Below are 24119 nucleotides of genomic sequence, written 5' to 3'. Positions count from 1 at the left end.
AAAAGAGATCGCGCATCGCAGCCCCACCTAAGGCCAGCAATGTGTCGCATTAGGGCGATCCCTTTGGAGAGTTTCGCCTCTAGGCCCGCTATATGTCTTCTCCGCGAGAGTCGGGAGTCCAGCGTTACACCCAAGAACTTACATAAGGTGGAGTACTGGAGCTGCTGTCCAGTCACAGAAAGACGATATCGAAGCATGTTCCTTCGCGTGAAGGCGATGACGTCTGTCTTCTCCCACGAGATATCTAAGCCTGCCGTCAACAGGTATTGGTGTATGGAGTTAAGGGTTGACTGCAGTCGCCGCTGAATGACGGGGCGAGATTTTCCGGTAGTCCAGACGCAGATGTCGTCAGCATAAAGAGAGAAATATACTTTCTTCCCTATGCAGTCCTTAAGACCGGCCATAACTACGTTGAAGAGAAGCGGGCTAAGCACACTTCCCTGTGGCACCCCGTAGTCTGATGGAACAGGCGCAGTATCTCCCTCAGCTGTGCGGATAAACAGGGACCTATCGCGAAGGAAATATGTGATCCAACGCATGGCCCTTAATGGCAAAGAAGCACAAGTAAGCATGTATAGGATGAAAATGCGACTGACGGTATCATACGCCCGTTTCAGGGGGTTTCATCGAGGGATACAGCCACCATTACCCTTCTGCGGACCATTGCTTCCTGTGCTGCGGACACTAAGTCCATGATGGAATCCAGCGCTGAGCGGTACTGACGGAAACCCGACATTTCTTGGGGAAAGAAGGATCTCTTTTCGAGCCACCATTCAAGTCTGTGAAATATCATGCGCTCCAACAGCTTCCCGACACAACTGGTTAGTCTTATCGGCCTAAATGAGGACAATTGTGAAGGGAGCTTGCCTGGTTTCAGCAAGGGAACAACGCGTGCGCGTTTCCAGGCTTCGGGCAATTTCAAATTTATTTCAGTGGTTGCTATATTCTGTCACTTGAGCAACTTGAGTGTCACTTGAGCCTTGTGTGTGTGGCAGAGCCGTTCCAAAGACTGTTTTCGGATTTTGTACCGAAGAATGGTTGTAAATATATGTAACGAAACAAACTACTGCCTGTCATTTCTTGTGGTCTGTGTACACTGACATCAACGTCATCACCACGTTACACAGGTCGCTATCGAAAGCCAGTCACAAACGCTGACGTCTGAGATGGACCTGACTGGCTCTTATAGTTAGTCCTTTTGGGACGAACTAAAGGTTTTAATCGCATCAGTCTCACCAATCAGTCTTTGTGACTGGCATTTGATAGCGACCGGGTCCCAGAAATTGAGGTAAGGTACCCGACAAAGGAATACGGGAGACGAGGTCGGCGTAATTTTTCTTCAGCATGATACTGTGGCCGTCGACACGACAGGAGAAGTGGAAAACAGAAGAACAATCCGTTACTGCTTTTGCTTTCGACTTGTCCTCACATGTCGACGGCTGCACTCTCACGCTGAAGCAAAAGTACGCCGACCTCGCGTCCCGTAAACTTTTGTCAGGCACTGTATCCTTAACATAAAGGTAACGGGAATATACTTCCTTAAGGCTATACGACAGACCCTCTAAGCAGAGGGCACAGAATTCAAGGCAACAGTAACCTTAACAGAAAGGTAACTGTGATAATTCCATAAGGCTACACACAAGCCTCTACATAAGAGCGCAGGCTGGTTTAGAGTCCTAACGACGCGCAGCGCACGGCCGCGCATCGCGAGCCACCGTCGGTGAGTTCATAGTTCAACGACACTCGGCGAAGCGCGGCGTGGCTGCAACGCGCGTTACGTCAGCCGCCGTCGGGGGAGTAGAGCAATGTTCTACATCTGGCGGTGGCCAGCGAGCTGTGTACGTGTACGTGTACGTGTGTATTTCCAAACATGGCAACGTTTAGTACGAAGTGGTCCCAGAGGAGGCGGGTTTGGCGTCTTCCTAACTGCAGGTAATACCTTGAGAGTCCGCGCCTGCTTCGAGACGGCCCTATTCATTTTTTTGTCCTTTTCGGATATCTACTCCAGTACGTTCACAGCGTGGTCTCCAGTGGACGGCACTCCGTGAGCGTGTGGCGCCCTTTCGCACCAGGGCTTGGGGCCTCTTGTCCGCCTAGACGGCCGCTTCAATGGAGCAGCATACGTTAGAGTCATCGAAGATCATCTGCTCCCATACGTCCTTGACACTCCTTTCCCTGACGGTTGCTTTATTCTGCAGCAAGACAGAAGCCCGGTTCACATGTCGTCCACTGTCCAGCGCAGACTAGACGATCTTGGTATCATGCAGCTTGAGTGGCCCGCTTGCAGCCCGGATCTGAACGTGATTGAAAATATATGGGGCATGATGAAATTCCGAATGTGCAAAAAGCGGGTGCCAATTTGGTCCAAGGACGCCTTATGGGAGGCGATAAACATGGAATGGACGTCCCTCAAGCAAGACATAGTACTACACCTCGTGGGCCGGCTCTATCAATCGCTGCCAGACCGCATGTCCGCTGTGATCTCCGCGAACGGGGGCTTCACGCGATACTAAATAAAATATTAATGAAGTGTCATTGGGCTCTTTCTTCCCTCTCTTGTTTCTACGTCAATGTCGTACGCTTTTATTTGCCAGCGCCCGTCATCCCCAGACAAAATAAAAGGAAGACGAGAACGAAAAAGAGAAAAGAAATTGCAGAAGCCAACTGTTGTCGCTCTGTGTCATTCCTGTCGTCTTCCAGCTGCGAACTGCGATAGGAATTTGCCTGGTGAAACGCTCCACGGGCATGCCCTTGTAGGGTAATTGCTGCAAACGCCACGGTGGGTCGCTGCCTGTGTTATGCCCTGCGCCCAAAGTTGTGCACGTTACTCGAAAAAAGTAATTGATTACCGTTACAATTACTGTCACGGCAAAAGTAATTTTTTACCGTTACAAATTACTCGAATAAAAATGTAATTAAGTAACGCACATAAAAGTAACTCGTTACTTTAAGCGTTACTTTGGATTGCTTTGATTATGGTTACTGTGCCTAAACGCAGGTGTCGCAGTGATGCCAAACGTGGAGCGTAATGGTAGACGTGCAAGGCCACTCTGAACAGACGGACACTTTATGCAGGGCTCTATTTACAATTTGTGTCAAACGTGCGGCAAACAGATTTAACAAATTCGCTTCCGAACGACGCCTTCGTTGAGTTTCAAGAGCTCATGTTGACCATGGCGTTGACCGCTCAGAATTTCAGAATAGGCTTAGCAGGACAGTGTCGCCCTACATACAATAACACATGGTATGTCACCGGAGATTTCCCAATGACTCACTAAGAAGCTATGACCTTCTTCGAAGCTACCCAGCTGAATGGGGCACAAAGGGCTGTAGGATGTGGCGTCCCTCATTTCCGAAGGGGACGGGGCACAAGGCTAACGAAGAAAGGGGATACACTCACGCGGGTACCCGCAGAGGCGAGAACGAATTACACCACACACGTTTAACAAACAAAAACACGATTTAATATGAACACAACTAAACACTACGATGGGTGATCGATAACATAAACTGCGCGATGTATGCAAATGTGGGAGACATACGTGTAACACAGTGGCAAGAGTGACTGACCCTGACTTTGCGCATCCCGACGACACCACTTCACCATGCCATGGACGGTGGCGTGGTAGGCGAACTCTGAAGACGACTTCGGCAGTGACCTAGGCGGCCGGCTCACCGCAGGCTCTGACTTTCAGTTGCTACTTCCGTCGGTCTTCATCTGCTTTGGTTTCCATTATTGGTCCATGGCCCGGATAACAACAGTAGCGAAGACGCCGACTTGGTGGCAGGCCTACTATCCCACTTGGAGGCTCGGTCACAGAGTTCGGCTACAGCCCTCGTAGGCCCGTCTCGTCACTTACCTCGTCGTTAGGTATACACGTCTCGCGTCGGTCAGTCGCCGCCAGCTGGGCTCACTCGATCGCAGCTTCGGTTGCCCGGACGTCAGCGCTGGTGGAAGGAGACTCCGGGGGCAAACCCTTAGGTAGCAGGTGGTTTCCACGCATCGAGGCGCCTCCGTCGTCCATATCCCCCGGGGCATCCGTCCGGGCTCCCGCTCTCGATCACATATAGACAGCTCCTCGGTCCTCGCTGGTTCCGACTCTTGAGAGTCTTGACAACTACGACTGACTACGGTACTGTCTTACTCTCTCGCTTCTTGAAGTCCTCCAGGGTTTGTATATAGCCCCTCCCGCGGCATGTGATAGTCAGGCCCAGTCACGTATGCCAAACAAAAAACACATGTGCGTCCGACACCGCATTCCAAGAACACTGTAATTGCCTCAGCTTCGAGTCACATACAGTGACGCCCCCTACTACAAAAGTCCGCTTCTTGGGGGAAGTAACTCTGTCAAAGGAAAGCAGAGGTCATCCCTCCCACGGACAGGCACTGCGAACATGTCAAATAAACTTTTATGGCTCCCAGCTGTGGGGGCAAGGCGAGCCCTAACGACTGCTTGACTGTCTCTTCGAGGTTAGGAAATTGGAAAAGTTTGTTATGCCGATTTCGTGCAAAAGCCCGGGTCGTCACAAGGAAGTATCCCAGGAGGATATATGTGTGGAATGCTACTATGGGGACGTCCATTTTCGGAAGGTTGACTGAGCCTTTATTTGTATTATTGTTATTGTTTTGCAACACTGTAGGCTTCTGAGTCGGAGGCCAGCAGCTACTTTACTGAAAAAGTAATCGATTACAAGTAACAGATTACTGAAAATTGTAACGAAATTACTTAAAAAATTACTTGTATACGAAACTAATCGATTAATTACAAAATTACTCCAAAAAGTAATTGATTACTAGTAACACAATTACTTGTAACGCGTTACGCACAAGTCTGCAGGCTGCGCCCCCTCAAAATGAATGGACCTGTCCGCTCCCGCCAATTTCCAGCCACCGCTAGGGTGGCGCGGTGCAGAGAAAAACGCCGCTCGCGTGTTCCGTGGACTTTTGGCGCAACTGTACACTTTGTAAAAGGGACCGTACTCTAAACATCAAGGTAACCGTGATATTGTAAGAGGTGCACCGTAGCTTTTATTCAAAAGAAACGAAAGGGAACACTTAATACTTCTAAATAGAAATAATTTCTTGGCCAATTTTTTGCCTTTACTATAAGGGTACGAAGCTAAGAGTGTATAGCTGGCAGTACGACTACCTCCATAGGTAGTCCTCCTGCTTGATGACAATACACACCTTTCGAAGTCGCGGGGCAGTACTGCTTGCAGTACTGGTCCTGCGAAGAAGTTTCTTCGAATTCTGCCTTTCGGAATTGTTGGTTCTCTCTAGATTTCTCTCACTATATATTTCTTTGCTTTTTAAGCTGCCGTAAACTGCCGCGCTCATTGTTCGTTATGGGAAGTGCCAGAAACGAACAAAGAGAAAAAGAAAAAGAAATGTGTCGTGGCCGATGTTCAAAACAATGGAGAAATATCTTACTCCCGTGGACATCCCGTTCGCAGTGCAGGGTATGCCCAAAAAGTGATCTGCGGCTACGCTGCATTGTGTAACGTGCAATAAAAGGAAGTAAGAGTAACTATATACTATAGGGATGGGCCAACCGAATCCTCGAATCGTAGGCAGGGATTCGAGATTGGCGAATTCGAATCCCAGTGCCCAAAACGGCGAATCGAATCTTTCAAATCCACCAACCACGCTTACTTGTTTCTTTTTAAAACTGACGCCTGCGGAGGCTGCCGAAAGCCTCATTGACCTCATCCGAATCCCAGTGCCAAAAACGGCGAATCGAATCTTTCGAATCCACCAACTATGTTTGCTCGTTTCTTTTTAAAACTGGTGCCTCCGGAGGCTGCCGAAAGCCTCATTGGCCTGATCCGAATCCCAGTGCCCAAAACGGCGAATCGAATCTTTCAAATCCACCAACCACGCTTACTTGTTTCTTTTTAAAACTGACGCCTGCGGAGGCTGCCGAAAGCCTCATTGACCTCATCCGAATCCCAGTGCCAAAAACGGCGAATCGAATCTTTCGAATCCACCAACTATGTTTGCTCGTTTCTTTTTAAAACTGGTGCCTCCGGAGGCTGCCGAAAGCCTCATTGGCCTGATCCGAATCCCAGTGCCCAAAACGGCGAATCGAATCTTTCAAATCCACCAACCACGCTTACTTGTTTATTTTTAAAACTGACGCCTGCGGAGGCTGCCGAAAGCCTCATTGACCTCATCCGAATCCCAGTGCCAAAAACGGCGAATCGAATCTTTCGAATCCACCAACTATGTTTGCTCGTTTCTTTTTAAAACTGGTGCCTCCGGAGGCTGCCGAAAGCCTCATTGGCCTGATCCGAATCCCAGTGCCCAAAACGGCGAATCGAATCTTTCAAATCCACCAACCACGCTTACTTGTTTCTTTTTAAAACTGACGCCTGCGGAGGCTGCCGAAAGCCTCATTGACCTCATCCGAATCCCAGTGCCAAAAACGGCGAATCGAATCTTTCGAATCCACCAACTATGTTTGCTCGTTTCTTTTTAAAACTGGTGCCTCCGGAGGCTGCCGAAAGCCTCATTGGCCTGATCCGAATCCCAGTGCCCAAAACGGCGAATCGAATCTTTCAAATCCACCAACCACGCTTACTTGTTTCTTTTTAAAACTGACGCCTGCGGAGGCTGCCGAAAGCCTCATTGACCTCATCCGAATCCCAGTGCCAAAAACGGCGAATCGAATCTTTCGAATCCACCAACTATGTTTGCTCGTTTCCTTTTAAAACTGGTGCCTCCGGAGGCTGCCGAAAGCCTCATTGGCCTGATCCGAATCCCAGTGGCCCAAACGGCGAATCAAACTTTTCGAATCCACTAACCACGTTTGCTTGTTTCTTTTTAAAACTGACGCCTCCGGAGTCTCCTGAAAGCCTCATTGACCTCATCCGAATCCCAGTGCCCAAAACGGCGAATCGAATCTTTCGAATCCACCAAACATGTTCGTTTGTTTCTTTTTAAAACTGGCGCCTCCGGTGTCTGCCGAAAGCCTGATTGGCCTGATCCGAATCCCAGTGGCCCAAAACGGCGAATCAAATCTTTGAAATCCACCAATCATGTTCGTTTTTTTTTTTTTTTTTAAACTGGCGCCTCCGGAGTCTGCCGAAAGCCTCATTGGCCTGATCCAAATCCCAGTGCCCAAAACGGCGAATCGAATCTTTCGAATCAACGAAACACGTTTGCTTGCTTCTTTTTAAAACTGGCGCGCCTCCGGTGTCTGCCGAAAGCCTCACTGGCCTGATCTGAATCCCAGTGCCCAAAACGGTGAATCGAATCTTTGGAATCCACCAAACATGTTCGTTTGTTTCTTTTTAAAACTGGCGCCTCCGGAGGCTGCCGAAAGCCTCATTGGCCTGATCCGAATCCCACTGCCCCAAACGCGAATCGAACCTTTCGAATCCACCAAACACGTTTGCTTGTTTCTTTTAAAACTGGTGCCTCCGGAGGCTGCCGAAAGCCTCATTGGCCTGATCCGAATCCCACTGCCCCAAACGCGAATCGAACCTTTCGAATCCACCAAACACGTTTGCTTGTTTCTTTTTAAAACTGGTGCCTCCCGAGGCTGCCGAAAGCCTCATTGGCCTGATCCGAATCCCACTGCCCCAAACGCGAATCGAACCCTTCGAATCCACCAAACACGTTTGCTTGTTTCTTTTTAAAACTGGCGCCTCCGGAGACTGCCGAAAGCCTCATTGGCCTGATCCGAATCCCACTGCCCCAAACGCGAATCGAACCTTTCGAATCCACCAAACACGTTTGCTTGTTTCTTTTTAAAACTGGTTCCTCCGGAGGCTGCCCAAAGCCTCATTGGCCTGATCCGAATCCCAGTGGCCCAAACGGCGAATCGAACCTTTCGAATCCACCAACCACGTTTGCTTGTTTCTTTTTAAAACTGACGCCTCCGGAGTCTCCCGAAAGCCTCATTGACCTCATCCGAATCCCAGTGCCCAAAACGGCGAATCGAATCTTTCGAATCCACCAAACATGTTCGTTTGTTTCTTTTTAAAACTGGCGCCTCCGGAGTCTGCCGAAAGCCTCATTGGCCTGATCCGAATCCCAGTGCCCAAAACGGCGAATCGAATCTTTCGAATCAACGAAACACGTTTGCTTGCTTCTTTTTAAAACTGGCGCCTCCGGAGTCTGCCGAAAGCCTCATTGGCCTGATCCGAATCCCAGTGCCCAAAACGGCGAATCGAATCTTTCGAATCAACGAAACACGTTTGCTTGCTTCTTTTTAAAACTGGCGCCTCCGGAGTCTGCCGAAAGCCTCATTGGCCTGATCCGAATCCGAGTGCCCAAAACGGTGAATCGAATCTTTCGAATCCACCAAACATGCGGTCACAATTGGTGGCCCGAACGTATGACGTTCCACGCCATTCACCATGTCTACAGGGGACGGTCACGTCACCACGACTCCCGGTACCCCCAGCATGGTACAACAGCCCACTTCCGTGACCGCCGTTAGCATTAGACTTCCACCGTTTTGGGACCGGAACCCAGCCACCTGGTTTATTCAGGCCGAAGCCCAATTTCATCTGTCTGGCATCACAGCCCAGACCACGAAATTCTATTACGTCATCGCAGCGCTCTCTCCATCCGCCGCCGACGAGGTCTATAATGTCATCGCCTCACCACCTGCGAACTGCCCGTACGACAAGCTGAAGTCCGCACTTCTCAAGCGAACGACCTGTTCCGACCGCGCACGTCTTCAGCAGCTTCTCTCTGCGGAGGAGCTCGGGGACAGACGCCCCACGCAGCTGTTAAGGCGCATGAAGCAATTGCTCGGTGACGGAGCCGCTTCCGCAAGCGACAGTTTCCTGAGAGAACTCTTTCTGCAAAAACTTCCGAGAAATGTGCAGATGGTCCTAGCCACTACGACAAACCTTTCAACGGACGAACTCGCCACCCTCTCCGACGCTGTAATGGAGGTTGCTATTCCATCACCCTCCGTAATGCATGTGGAGACACCACACCCTCCTTTTCCAGAGCCCACACCTTCCGCCGTTTCGCAAGTATCTACCCCCGCACCAACGCAATACACCTCTCAGCACATGGCTGCCATTGAAAGCTTGACGCAACAGGTGAACAACCTAACAAATCTTGTGGCTACACTGGCAGCGCGGAACCGTTCGCCAAGCCCCCGGCGCTTCCGCCGACGATCGCTTTCCCCTCGCGGCCGGCGCAGCCCAAGCCCTCGGTCCAACGGCATGTGTTGGTACCACCAGCGGTTTGGCGCCGAGGCCCGGCACTGTTTCCAACCCTGCTTGTGGTCGGGAAACGCCCCGCCCAGTCACTAATGGCGACAAGCGCACCGGGTCAAATCGAAAGTCGCCTTTTCTACGTTGTAGACCGTGTGTCAGGCAGACGCTTTCTCATAGATACCGGTGCCGATGTCACCTTTATGCCCGCTAGCAAAGCCCATCGCAGCCGACAACCGTGTTTCACCTTACGCGCCGCCAATTCCACCACCATCCCGGTATTTGGCCAGCAGTCCCTCAGTTTGAACCTGGGCCTACGACGAGACTTCCGATGGATTTTTCACGTAGCCAATGTCTCCCAGGACATAATTGGTGCTGACTTTCTGACGCACTTCCGACTCCTCGTTGACGTCGCTCGGAAACGCCTTATCGACGCCACCACCCATCTTCAGGTTCACGGCATCCGGCCTCGCATTCCACCCTGTCACAGCCTTTCTTACTGTGCGCCGGCATCGCCCTACTCCCATATTCTGGAAGACTTCCCTGAGCTCACCAAGCTCCCCGACTGGACTCGCCCGGTCAAGCACAACGTCGTACACCACGTTGTCACTCAAGTCCCGCGCGTTCACTTTCGCCCGCGTCGCTTGGCTCCCGAAAAGGTCTCCATTGCTAAGGTTGAATTCGAGCACATGCTCGAGCTTGGCATTATCCGACCGTCAAGCAGCAGCTGGGCATCCCCACTCCATATGGTGCCCCAAGAAGACGGGAGACTAGCGCCCTTGCGGTGATTACCGTGCCTTAAACCGCGCAACGGTGCCCGACCCTAACATCTTAGACTTCACCTCTAACATCGTTTTCTCTAAAATTGACCTGGTGCGCGCCTACCACCAAATACCCATGGCGGAAGACGATATTCCGAAGACTGCCATCATTACACACTTTGGCCTCTACGAGTTCCTGCGTATGCCGTTCGGCTTGCGTAATGCAGCTCAGACATTTCAACGGTTTATTAACTCTGTCACCTTTGGCCTCCCTTTCGTCTATGCCTACATGGATGATATTCTGGTTGCCAGCGCCACCCCAGAAGAGCACGCCGAGCACTTACGAACCCTCTTCGCTCGCCTATGAGATTACGGTATTGTAATCAACGCCACGAGAAGTGAATTCGGCGTCCCGGAGCTTGACTTCCTGGGTCACCGCGTTAACCAGCACGGCATCCTTCCTCTGCCTTCTAAAGTCGCCGCCATGCATCAAGGATTTCCCCCGTCCCACGTCCGTCAAACAGTTGAGACGTTTCCTTGGTTTCGCCAACTTCTATCGGCGCTTTATACGATCTTGTGCTGCCACACTGGCCCCGTTGGAAGCTCTACTCTCTTCCCGAAAACGCGACGCCGCCACGGTACCGTGGTCCGACGACTCTATCGCCGCCTTCGACAAAATCCGGCAAGACATCGCCGCCGCCACTCTTCTTGTCCATCCCCGGCACGATGCACCTACTTGCATCATGGTGGACGCTTCGAGCAGTGCTGCCGGCGCCGTCCTGCAGCAGCGAGTTTCTTCTGCTTGGCAGCCCATCGCTTTCTTCTCGCGCAAGTTCAAACCTGCAGAGACGCGCTATAGCACGTTTGGACGCGAGCTCCTGGCCATATTCCTAGCAGTGAAGCACTTCCGGCACTTCTTGGAAGGACGATCATTCACCATATGTACGGATCACAAGCCACTTACTCATGCTGTCTCATCTTCTGGTACCGGATATACACCTCGAGAAATCCGGCACCTAGCCTTCATCTCAGAATTCACCACTGACGTACAGCACGTGAGCGGCGTCAACAACCCCGTGGCCGATGATCTCAGTAGAATATCCACCCTGCTCACACCCACTACAGCGCAGTGCTCAGCCGTTCTGTCTCTGGACCTCCTTGTCACTGCTCAGTCATCTGATGAGGAGCTGGCCGTACTGCGCACGAAGCCCGCGTCCAACAGCCTCAAGCTTCAAGATGTTCACCTCCCCGGGGCGACGGCCGCCGTGATTTGCGACACTTCGCAGGACTCGCCACGACCTTTCGTCTCCCTCGCATTACGCCGTCCCATTTTCGATCACTTTCACGCTCTCTCCCACCCTGGGGTCCGAGGCACACGAAAGCTCATAGGCACCCGATACGTCTGGCCGAATATGCACGCTGATATCAAGCACTGGGTGAGCACATGCTTGCCGTGCCAGAGAACCAAGACCCAGAGCCACACCCCTCTGTCGCCAGCACCTTTTCTGCCACCTGACGCCCGTTTTGACCATGTTCACATCGACTTGGTCGGTCCACTTCCGCATTCCCAGGGTTTCAACTACATCTTGAGGGCCGTTGACCGTTTCACCCGCTGGCCCGAAGCGGTGCCCATTGTTGACTCCACTGCTCCAACAGTTGCATCGGCTCTTATCAACACCTGGATCTCCCGTTTCGGCGCACCATCCATCATCACGACTGACAGAGGTCGGCAGTTCGAGTCTGCCCTCTTCGCCGCTTTCACGAACGCATTGTGCGCCAAACGTATTCGTACAACAGCTTATCACCCTGCTTCGAGTGGACTTGTCGAGAGACTACACCGACAGCTCAAGATCGCCTTGCGTGCCACTCCTGATACACCCTGGCCCGAAGTACTCCCCGTTGCCCTTCTTGGAATACGCACAGCCCTCCGATCCGACCTTCACTGTACCGTCGCCGAGCTGGTTTATGGCACAACGCTTCGACTTCCCGGTGAATTTTTGTCCGTCTCAGAAGACCCGCAACCCGACGCCCAACCGGACTACGTATCCCGTCTTCGTCGTGTTATGTCTTCGTTGCGCCCGGTGCCACCCAGCTCGCCAGCCCAGCCCGGTCCGACCTACCGACACCCGGACCTGGATACATGTTCTCACATGTTTGTGCGATGCGATGCCGTCAGGAAGCCGCTGCAGCCTGCGTACTCCGGCCCCTTCCCTGTGACCAGCAGAACCACCCACCACTTCACCCTCCTAACGGCCGGCAGGACACAGTCTCCGTCCATCGCCTGAAGCCGGCGTTCCTCGACGTGTCCCTCAGCTCGCCCCTTCCCAGCAGCCACAAATCGACGGCATCCTCTTCCGTGGACAACCGCACAGCTTCACCTCTCCACCCAAGTCACCCGATTCCTCGACCACGCCACGTATCCTGGGCACGCAAGCTTGCCAGTTTTCGCTCCCTGCCCCCCGGCAGGTTGCTAGGGGGGGAGCCCTGTAGCAGCCGCATCGCCAGTCCCTGACATCCAGCACCTGCTCCGTGGCTCGAGTAAATAAACATCCTAGGGCCAGTTGGAATCTGGTAACCACACCAACGGACTACTGCTTTCTCTCTCCTCTAATTCCAATAAATAGCAACAAAAAAGGAAAACGGATGGAGGATGAAGGATGGAGATGCATAGAGGGTGCGTGAGTCCGTTGGGGAGTGCAAAGGGCTAGAGGGGTCGTTGAGCAAGACCCGCCTCCTGCAGAAAGAGAACCAGGTTTCTTGCTTTAGCGGAACGTTCGGCATAAGAACCACCGGGGTAGAGGATGTCCGCTAGCGTGCCAGAGCTGGAGTGAGGGAGATGGGCTTCGCGCACAGAATGGTACGCTCGGCGTTCTCGCAGGACATGCTCGATTGTTTCACGTCGTTGACAGTGGCCCCAGAAGGCGTCACCCCTAGAGCCGATCTTGAATAGTCCAGAGTTGGTGAACGCAGATCCAGTGCGTAGCCTGTGGGGCATGGTCTGTATGCCTTGAGGGAGGTTTTTCATGAGAAGAAGGGGTCGATGGTAGTGCATGATGTCCCGTATCCCAGGGTGGCGCAGTCCAATAAGCTGCTGAACGGCCATTTGCCTATCGGTGTCGTCCGGAGTTGGTAAGCAAGGGCTGCACGCTCACTTGTGCCGAGAATACCAGCTGATCCGCCCTTTCGTTGCCACCGATACCGACGTGGGACAGAATCCATTGGAACGCGATATCCCCTCCGGTTTGTTTATGCTGAGCGCACGGTCCTGTGCTTGATGCTTCGCGCTAAGATGTTCTCACAGATGGCTGGAATGTAGAGCATTGTAGCAGGTACAAACTATCGCCACGGCGCCGAAGGTGATCCAACAGCATGTTGAGGCGAGCCAGAGAGCATCACTGTGTGCCAGGGAGCTAGGCCAGGGGGCTAGGGTGCGTATACGCTTGCCAAGCGGCCGAGGGACGTGTGTGGCCCTCTTACGAGGGCAGAGAAAACGGTGTGCTTGCTTCCGGACGTGACCAAGTTGTCGAAGTACTGATGCCCCCTAAGCTTGGAATGGATGCTAATGGGCTTTTCCTTGGATTCCAGGTAAGTCTGGGTAATTCCAGAGAAGCTAGGTACTCCAAACGCCGTTCTTATTCCTTCCCGATGGAGTCGCTCAAGAGGGCCTGCCATTGCGAAGAAGTTCGCGTGCATGACGGCCGCTCTATCCCCGAGGTCCGCAATTCCAATGGCCGAAGATGGTTACCAAAGATTCTGTCTCTGTACCCTGCTCTAGTATTCTCCCTACTGAAATACCCGTGCATACTGATTACAGAATCCTTCTGCCACGTTTTCCTCCACCTCTGGACTTCAGCTCTGCACGGTATCGCGCTGTGAGGTGACCGGGAGGCCGTACACAGCGGCGGACTTCAAGGTCGCCTTTCATCCTCTCCTCCAGTTTACCGGCGTGGCAGACCCTGGGCAATTCCAATATAACCACGAGTGGCGCCGCAGCGAAGTCCACCTTCATGTCCAACAGATCAGTGACTGTCAGGGGAAAGACATGCCTGGTGCTCGAGGCATCGAACCCCGTCCTTGCTCTGCGACGGAACTGGGTACCCTCCGTCATCACCGATCAGGATATCCGAGCTGCCTTTGTCAACTACGGCAACGTGGAGGAAGCAAGTAAAGTCACCTGGTCAGATCCACAGCTTGGCCATGTCGCTCCCTCTCTCGCTCTGTAAAGCTCCGTTTGAAGACGGACACCACGCCCACGGACATCCCGCATCTTATCTTTATTAGAAGCTGCCAGGTGTTGGTGTTGTGCACAGACAGACCTCAACTGTGCCTTCGATGTAAAGGCTTGGGTCATACTTGCCGTGACTGCCGCACTCCACAGTGTCCTAGCAGGCGCTTCGGTCATGAGACTGTTCGCTGTCCCCGGACCTATGCTGCTGCGGTGACAGCTGCCTCTACTGTGAAGGATCCTGACATGGATCTCCTGGGGGCTTGTGACCCCGACTTGCCTGCGGTTCTACCCAATGACCCCCGTCCTCTGGATTTGGCAGCTCCTGCAGCTGATGCTGCTCTGGGTGCTGCAGCCTCTACGCCCGGTTCTAATGTCGAAGCTGCGCCTGCGATGCCCGTCCCTGACGGGGACGGAGCTGATGAGCGGAGCTCTCTTACCTGAGCGGATACTATGGATTGCCATGAGCATTGCTCTAAGCGGAAGCTCATGTCGCCGGCTGGTGCCTCAGTCAAGGCACTCAGGACTGATTCCTCCAGCGCTATCTCTGAGAGAGCTAGAGTTTTAGAGAGCTACTCTGCTCAATGTGTACTTGGTGCTCTGCATGGAAGAACCATCGTCGGAAGGTGCCAGTGGACAGTGCCAGTGCACTGTGACCCAGTGGACTATGGCCGTCCCTCGGCGAAGCCGCAGGCACTGTCATAGCTCTTAGTCGCGACACATTGTTTGCCACGATGTCACCCCCTGACGACGCTATACCCTGTTCCACCCTACCGACTCATCTGGCTTCTTCATGCTATTGGTCACTGCTTCCCTCTTCACCAATCTGCCTCCTGTTGGGTGTTCTCTGCAGCTGTAGTTTTTCTTATCTGGGATGTAGTTAGTTATAGGGGCCACTGCGTTTTTGTAACCAAAGAAAATAACTAGAAAAACGATATGTTTTTACCTGAAGCAGGAGCAAATTGGCAACAAAATTAAACAGGAATGACCCTCGTATATTGCGTGAAACGTCGCCCGTTTCTTGAAGCCGATCCGCCATCTTTACTGAGGACCTTCTGATCTAACACGAGGCACTGTCTCGACGCCCGCACCGCCTAGTGCGTGCCTGGGGGGGGGGGAGGCGCCCCCCAGACCCCCTCCCCCCAATCTTTCGAACCCAACCTGGACTAACCTCACTAAAGTGAGGTGATTTAGCCCTATTCAACGACCCTACCTTTTGCAAGATGGCAAGTTTCGAATCCGTTAGGCCTATCATTCCCGTGTTTCTCCTGCGCTAGAAGTCAATCAGATGGGGTTGTTGAAGTGCATATAAAAAACATTCTAGACCATATAACTTTATAATTCTTATATTTTTAGATTCAGTATATGACCTTGCAAAGGAGGTGGAGTTCCCCTACATGAGTCCCGACCGGCGATGACGGTATGCCACGGAGAGGCGATGACGGTGGCCTATCTCCATGCCCGCGCCGGTGGAACCGGGGCGTGTGCTCCGGGCGTGTGGCCATCTTCGTCGTTGTCCACGGCCCGCTACAGTGCTCCCCCCTCAGACGCGGAGCGGCGATAAGAAAGATAGAAGAATCACGACTATATCGGAGGGAGAGAGCAAGAGTGACCGTGGATGACGCGCACTGCTGGACATGTCCACGGGCCGCACAGCACACGTTGCAGGCAGAGGTCGATGAGTGAGGCAGGAGCGGCCGAGATGAGGTTTGCAAGAGATGAACGTTGACGTCGTCGAAGTCGTGGTCTGGCGTTGGAATCGTGGCCTGGGGTGCCGCAACCGGCACGGGAGCGAGAGCTCGTAGGGTCCCAGGAACTGAGGCTGCGTAGCCGGTGAGGACTGCCGAGACGCCGGCTGGTGCGTGCCGTGGCGTCGGCTGCCGCGACTGCCGAAAGCGACAGACGAGCACGTTGCTCAGGTGCCGCGGCCGGCAGTGGATGCGAGTTGAGATGCAGAAATGAAGAAGAGGGTGGTGAGTGCCCGGGCCGTGGACAGCGCAGGTCGGTCCCTGGAAGCCGTGAAGCGATGGGCGGTGGGCGGATGGGATGAACAGCGAGCTGTCGGGTCGTTGCGGGTCGGTCGGTCGGGTCGGCAGCGGTTCGGAAGCGTGGACGGAAGCGGGACGGGAGCGGTCGGCGTGTTGGTCGAGAGGCGAGCAGCGGTCGTGATGTCGTCGTGATGAGTCGAGTAATGGCGGGGGCTTCCAGGGAGAGCGCCGTGGTATAGTGCTAGTCGATGGTGTTGTCAGAAATTTGGGATGGTGAAGGGCCGAATTGCTCCGAACTTGATGTTCATCGTTCGGGTCACCAAATGTAGAGGAGGTGGAGTTCCCCTACATGAGTCCCGACCAACGATGATGGTATGCCATGGAGAGGCGATGACGGTGGCCTATCTCCATGGCCGCGCCGGTGGAACCGGGGCAGGTGCTCCAGGCGCGTGGCCATATTCGTCGTTGTCCACGGCCCGCTACAACCTTCTTTCGCTTGTATGCGATAGTTACCTTTCAAACGCTTTCACTAATTTTTAAAAGGCAGTGGTCCCGGTAACGAACTACAGCCCTTATCTGCACAGGCTTTAACTGAACCGCTTTATGAATGAGCGACTCCGCTGGATGCCAGTAGCGGACTCCGCTGCGCAGCAGTCTCGTATCCGTCGACGATCATATTTCAATGGAACGCGAGGAGCCTGCAATCTAAAGCCCCTGACTTGCGTCAGCCTTGTGTGGCGGCATAAATACACCCCCATACGTGTGTTCGAAAGCCGGGTATCCGCCGCCTTCCGTCTGCCCTGCTACACAACCTTCGTCTCCCGATCTGATGAGGAGCGCAATTTGGCAGCAATCTTTGTCCGCTCCGATCTACCTGTCATCGGCCGACCGTTGCAACCTGTTGGTACGGGCGATTACGTCAGCTGCACTCTGCGTCTTGCGTCCATGAACTTCACTGTCGTGGCGCTATACCTGCCACCTGCGTCTACTTATAATGTGCACCATCTTGAAGACATGCTTACCAACCTCCCCCCTCCCTATATTCTGTGTGGGGACTTCAACGCGCGCCACGATCTTTGGGGCAGCACGCATTGTGACTCTGGGGGTCGTCAATTGGCGGCCCTGTTTGCGCGAATGCATCTCTGCGTCCTTAACGACGGGTCCCTGACGTTCATACAGGTACAACGCCTCTCGTCATGCTTGGATCTCACGGTTGTGTCATCTTCCATAGTGCGATGTTTCTCTTGGCAGACCGGAGCCGACGCACTCGGCAGCGACCACATCCCTGTCTTGATTGGAATCTCTAGTGTGCAACGTTCCCATCAAGCGCGTTCCGCTAAGTCTACAAACTGGACCGCGTTTCGCTGCACCGTTGAGTCGGCCGTTGCGAACCAGCCAGCCGAGACTGCACCCATCTCTGTCTTCTGTCGAACCGTAGCAGATGCTGTGAATGGTGCTTCTACTGAACGAGGCCTTCCCGTTCCTGTTTCGTCTGTAGATGCTGAATAGGACAGATTGCGTGCTGTCCGTCGCCGTGCTGAACGGAAGGCTCGCTGCACCGGTCTTCGCTGCCACCTTGTTGGAGCTCGACGAATCCTGACACTCATACACCGTCATTTGGTTAAACTTACCGCTACTCGCTGGCGCCGCGCACACTGCTATCAAAAATATGGAAGGTAATTAAGGGGCTTTCGACATCAGTAGCCCAGCGGCACCCATTTCAAGACCTTGCAATTGCCACCGCTCGTTCGGAACCCTAGGTTGCGAACGACTATTGTGCCTTCTCACCACAGGGACCGGGACTCGTCGTTAGCGGACTCGTCGGCACTTGCTGTCGCGGTTGTGCAGGACACTTCGCAGGAGTCCTCTCTGGACGCTCCCTTCTCCCCCCACGAGTTAGACACTGTGCTTCGGATATCTCCCTCTCACACTTCTCCTGGGCCTGATAGCTTTACCTACAAAGCACTCCAGAATCTCCCCCAGTGTGCCTGTACCACACTGCTGATAATCTACAACCGTTGCTGACGAGATGGAGTAGTCCCAGGTGATTGGAAGCTTGATATGGTGGTGCCTTTCTTGAAGCCCTGCAAATCCCCGCACGCTCTGGACGCCTTCCGTCCAGTCGCTCTCACCAGTTGTGTTGGGAAGGTTATCGAGCGCATGGTGTACGCCAGGCTGAACTGGTACTTCGAAACCACACAATTCTACCCCGAGGCCGGATTCCGTCAAGGAAGATCAGCTATCGATAATGTGGTAGCCCTCGTTTCCTCTGTGCAACAAGCAAAGTCGGAAGGACTCCTCAGTGCTGCCCTCTTTTTTGACGTCGCAAAAGCCTACGACAGTGTTCTTGACAGAGTTGTAGTTGCATCGCTTCAGGAAGCCGGGCTGGGTGGCTGAACACTTTCATGGCTACGCGATTTTCTTTCGGACAGATTCTTTGTCCGTACGCGAGAGGGCGATAGTGCCACGTACCCTGTGCGCCGCGGCGTTCCGCAGGACAGTTTTCTGAGCCCCCTCTTGTTCAATGTCATCATGGCGCACCTGCCCTTTCAACTGCCCAACCATACCGACATCACCATATCTGCGGATGATATTTGCATATAGACTTCTGCTGTGCGGCGGGGTACCATACAACGCCGCCTGCAATGTACTCTGGACGCTACTGTGTCATATCTCGTTGATCGAGGGCTATCGGTATCGCCAACCAAAGCCGTGGCTATGGCATTCACGCGGCGCTCATTCTGCAGCTACCCCCTCTTCTTGACAGGATCAAGACTGCCGTTTGTCCACTGGTGCAAGTACCTTGGCGTCATCATTGATCGGGGACTAACATGGTCTCGACAGGTTACTGCCCTTTGTGCCACCATAGGCTCTTACATTAACGTGCTACGCCGCCTCTGTGGGTCCTGTGGGGTCATTCTTGCACCGACCTCCTCCAAGTACACAACTCTCTTATTATGGGCACTTTACGCTACTGCTTGCCTGTGTTGCACGGTATTTCCCCCTTCAAGGAACGGAAACTACTTCATCTTCAAGCTTGTAGCCTGCGCACTTGCTTGGGAGTTCCGAACACCACAGAAACCTTCTCTGTTATCACCGAAGCGCGGGTTCCTTTCGTGCTTATCCTCCGAGACACGGTAACCCTCCAAGCTTACGCTAACTTGTACGGCACCCATGTCACCACCTTCGTGATGTTACGCAGCATTGGCCTGCTTCGGCGTATGGCCAAATTGTTCAGCACCTAAACAGCCAAATCCCACCATCGCATACCTTGGTCTCCTATACGGAGCCGCAGTGGACCTTATGTCTGCCCCCCGTGCACGCATCCGTTCCCAGCTGTTGTGGTACGCCAACTAACGTTGCAACATCTCCGCTCCCTGCACTCGAATCGAACGAAGATTTACACTGACGGCTCGGTGGCATCCGATGTATCATCATCTGCTTTTTATATTCCTGAGGAGGCATACGAGCGCGGTTTCAAGCTCCTGCCCGCGCTATCATCAGCGGAAGCAGAAGCGTTTGCTGTATTATCTGCTCTGCGGCGTCGACACCAAGAGCGTGGACTATTCTTTCTGATAGTAAGTCGGCCTAATTGGAGGCCTGGCATCGTATTCGCCCAAAGCTATCAACGGCATCTACACGGATATCCTTTGCCCGCACGTCATGCTGTCGTCTCTAGGCTACAGTGTGTGGTTCCAGTGGATTCCGAGCCACGTTGGTATCTCGGGGAATGCCCTCGCCAATTCTGCGGCCAGGTGTGCTCGTCTAGCTGGGTCTGTCACTTCTGTCCTGCTTACCCCGTCTGTCTGCCGGCTAGCCATTCGCCGATACTGCACGAATAGCTCTCTTGCCTTTTTCCAAGATACTGTCAGAACTCTTTTCTGCGCTCGATTGACTCTACGATGGCCCACAGACTGGTAGGCCGCTATCCCAGGGAGGAAGAATCCTTGCTCCACAAGCTTCGACTGAATGTTGCGCGGGCTCCACTGCTCCTCTTTAAGATTGGCCACCTTTCGTCACCCAACTGCCCCATCTGCCATATTGAAGGAGACATTCCGCACCTGCTGCTCCACAGCACCCGTTACTGGCAACATCGTCTTCTCCTACGGTCGCGCATCGCTCGGATATCGGACTTTTTCCTAGTTAGGTTTCTAGGCCCAACACAACATAGTCAGGTGACAAAGGCACTTGTTCAGTTCCTACGTATCTGAGGCCTTAAGGATGAACTGTGATCAATTTCGTGGTTGTTTTCCTTTTTGTTTGTTTGTTCTCCTTTTTTGCTTGTTTGTATTTCTTTCCCTTCTTTTCTTTCTTTCTTTCTTTGCAAGCTACCGTAGCGCAGGCTAACCTTTCCCTCTTTTTTTTAAAATAATAAACATATCCCACCCCGTTGCTATTGTGTAGATCCTAGATCTGCGTACGGTGACACGTACAGGATAAGCGAGAGAATAAGGGCTCGGTGTAGCGTGAGCAGCGAACGTGAACTGCAGCCCCATGAGTTGCCGCTGATCCTTCGAAGTAAATTAAGCGTTTTCTTGCCTTTACAAGCCGTTTGGTTCACTAGCCTAAACCAGCGTAAAGCACTGTCAATGGTGACGCCAAGATAGCAAGCTTCACATCTTGGGATGGGGGTGTTGTTGACGGAGAGATTTGGGAAACCCTTGCCCGCGGGGAATGCAAACCATGCATTGAGACTTTTCAAGCGATACTATCAGCCCTCCGTCAAGAAATGCCGCACTGAGGCTGTTCAGGGCAATTTCGGCGGTGTCACGAAGCTTCTCCTTGTTGTCTCCCACAACGCGGAGACAGATATCGTCGGCGTAGATGTTAAGTTGAAGGGCATATGGAGATGGCTGGATCCTTCGAAGGACTCCGGCCATGATCAGATTGAATAGAGTGGGCGATAGAACACTGCCCTCTGGGACCCCGCGTTCGAACTTTTTCTTGGAGCTGATGCACACACTGACACACGCATCAAACGTACGGGCATAGGAAGTACCAGTGGTATATCTCAGCAGGCGGCCAGTGATACGAGCGCCCTGTATCGCAGCCAAACATGCCGCGTGAGTTAGGAATAATGCGACGGCAAATGCATTTGACCCCTTGCCTCTTTGAGCGATGTAATCACTTCAGCAATGGCGTCAGAAGCGGACCAACCCTTTCGAAAAGCTGCAATCCGTTTAGGGAAGTGATTGTCGCGCTCCAACACCAGCACAGCCTCTTGTGGATTATCTGTTCCATTGCTTGCCGTCACATGAGGTTAAAGCAATAGGGCTGTAGGAGGACAACTGCGCGGGAGGTCTCCCCTTCTTCAGAACCGGTATCACCCACCCTAGCATGCTTCCAGTCAGGCGGTATGGCGCCAGAGGCCCAGGCTGTATTGTATACACGAAGGAGAGCCTTCAGCTGCTCTTCACTCAGATTGATTAGGGATTCCATCTGGGCCAGCCGCGCTTCGTCGTTTTAAGCTACGAATGGCGTATTTCAGTTCCGGCATAGTGAGTGATGTCGTCGTCCATTTGAGAATTATCGGCGACGGACTGGCGAGGTGTGAGATGATGGTCACCGGAACTGGCTACCTGTGATAATTCCCTGGCAAAGACTTCAGCTATGACCTTGGTGATCACATTTAGACGCAACCGATAGCGTGACGAGCGGGATTACGGGTTCGGGAAGGCCTTCGATAGCTTTCGAGGTGTTGCGGACCCTAGTGGCCGTCGTATGGACGTTGAGGGACTCTCTGTACTGTCGCCACTGGGTCCGCCGTAATTTCAGGCTATATCGTCTGTGGGCGGCCGAGACACGCTTGTAAGAGATCCAGTCGACCTGTAGACCTGTCCTCAGAGCCCTCCTCTGTGCCCGTCTGCGTGCTGTACGGAGATTGAGATAATGAAGATCAGGGGGGCACGCCTATGGGCCGGGTAGGAAATAGCTTTTGAGCTGTTCGCCAGGGATTTCTGAACACCATCGAGCAAGTTGCCTTCGGTGGCTGCATTCAGCCCCTGCCCAAATTTCGCACAGTTTGTGACAGTCTTCGTTACTTCGTTAGTTTCGTTACAGTTTCATTACTCCGACGTGGTGGGGAAAGCAGAATAGGAAAGTGGTCCGAGCCACATGTGTCAGCCTCGGCTTCCCACTTTATGGTGATGCCAGGAGTAACCAGGGTGAGATCATGACGTTTACATAGCGTGGTGGTCTCATGTAAGTGGGCGAGCCAGTGCTAAGTACCACAAGGTCGCTGGTAGAAAGTTAATCGCCAAGGGCATTCCCTCTTCTACAGTTTTTCTTACTACCCCAAAGACTGTGGCTCGCATTGAAGTCCCCGGAGATGATGAGAGGACCACGACAAGCAAGGCGCAGCAGCACGTCGAAGTCAGACTTCCGTAGGAGGAGTTTAAGGTCACCTTGTTTATGGGTAAGACTTCTGGCGTTCTATCGTACTCACACACACACACACACACAAGCTAATCCCATGCCAGGGTGCAGCGAATGGCAGCTGGCGAACCCGCTTTTTTGCATCTTTGTATGAGTCTCTATTGCATAATGTCTACTGACACTCCTCAATACATACACGGTAGCCAATTTGGAATAGGGGGTCAATAGAATTTGTATGGCCTGTATATATAGAATAGCACATACATAGAAAATCAATATGGAGGACATAGCGATTCTCTTTTACAGAAGTCAATAAACTCAGAAATACAACAGGTCAATGTCAATGTCAATATACTACATAGACCCAAAATAAAGAGTAAATATAGATTCAGTGTTCACTTTTGTAAATGATGTTACACAAGCACTACAAAAGAAGAACTGAAGCTCACATGATTCCAGCTGACACTCTGGATGGGGGGGGGGGTATGTTTATTAAAGGAACTGTGAAGCGAGTTGCAACCTAGGGTAACCTTATGATTTTGTGAAAGCCTAGGAAGAGTACATCTCAATTATGAAATATTTCTTTTGGAATCGTTTTTTTCTTTGAGTAATCGAATTTCAAAGGTTGCACTCGAACGCGGCTGAGTACTCCGTAAGCAACAACACTGGATAGGCTCGTGTCGGCCATGGCTAGTTTCGTCTTTCTCATCCGCGTCCCGGTCTGTTGCGAAACCGAAATGGCCGAAATGTTTTAGGGTACACGCTGTGTGATGCCGAATTTACCAAAGCTGAATGCCTTCGAGCTTCGGATAGTCCAGCAGTCACGCTGGCAAGACTTTTGTTCTTACGCGGGCACGCCGGAGACACACCACGACACGATGCCATCCGCATAATCGTCGACGGAGGATGAATTGCCGTCATCGCTGTCACTTGGCCGCGTGGGAAACCGTCTTTATGTGTAATGAAAATGTTGAGAGCCTCACAGCGAAAATGTGGTATTGCTCCTTCAGTTCAGGTGTACTTGCGGCAAATGCGCGCCGATGCCGATGGCAGAGGAACGCCTTTCTTGCCGTGAAATGAGGCGTTACTGAACCAGCGCAGCGGTTGCATTATAAGAAATCAGTACTTTGAAATACTGTGCCTGGACACTGAGGTGCTCCAGGTGTCCTACTGCTACCTGAGAGAAAGCGACGAGTACGCCTTTTTTTTGTTCCGTGTTAGCGCCGCGAAGCAACTGTGGCTATGAGCGGCGTACAGATGTGGACAGATGGAGAGAGGACAGCAGGAAGGAGTGGGAGATAGGGGGGTTGGTATGCGTGTCTATGTATGTATGTAGTTAGAGGTTTTCTGGCGCAAGGGCTACTTAGGCCAAAGAGCGCCAAGTCACTGATGAAAAAATTCATGGATTATGTAATGAGTGATTTGTTTAAAATCAGGAAGACATTAAAATGTATGCATATATGCAAAACTTATCTCTAGAGGTGTCTTGTGAAGAGTAAAATACCAATGATGACTAAAATACTTATATACTTTGTAAGATCTTGATACAATCTAAAAACCTTAAAACATTCACGTGAGGTACTACACTGA

General features: G+C 52.5%; 1 protein-coding gene across 1 annotated transcript; it reads left to right on the top strand.

The window, feature by feature from the left end:
- Positions 1 to 8364: 8364 nt before the first annotated feature.
- Positions 8365 to 9279, top strand: LOC135395678 (uncharacterized). Its single transcript, XM_064626774.1, has one exon. The coding sequence runs from the start codon at positions 8365 to 8367 to the stop codon at positions 9277 to 9279; it is 915 nt and encodes a 304-aa protein (XP_064482844.1).
- The last annotated feature ends 14840 nt before the right edge of the window (positions 9280 to 24119 follow it).

This window comes from Ornithodoros turicata, chromosome 5, assembly GCF_037126465.1.
Source record: "Ornithodoros turicata isolate Travis chromosome 5, ASM3712646v1, whole genome shotgun sequence".
Classification (NCBI taxonomy): domain Eukaryota; kingdom Metazoa; phylum Arthropoda; class Arachnida; order Ixodida; family Argasidae; genus Ornithodoros; species Ornithodoros turicata.
The sequence above is the reverse complement of the archived record's forward strand: the minus strand, read 5'-3'. Positions and strand labels throughout refer to the sequence as shown.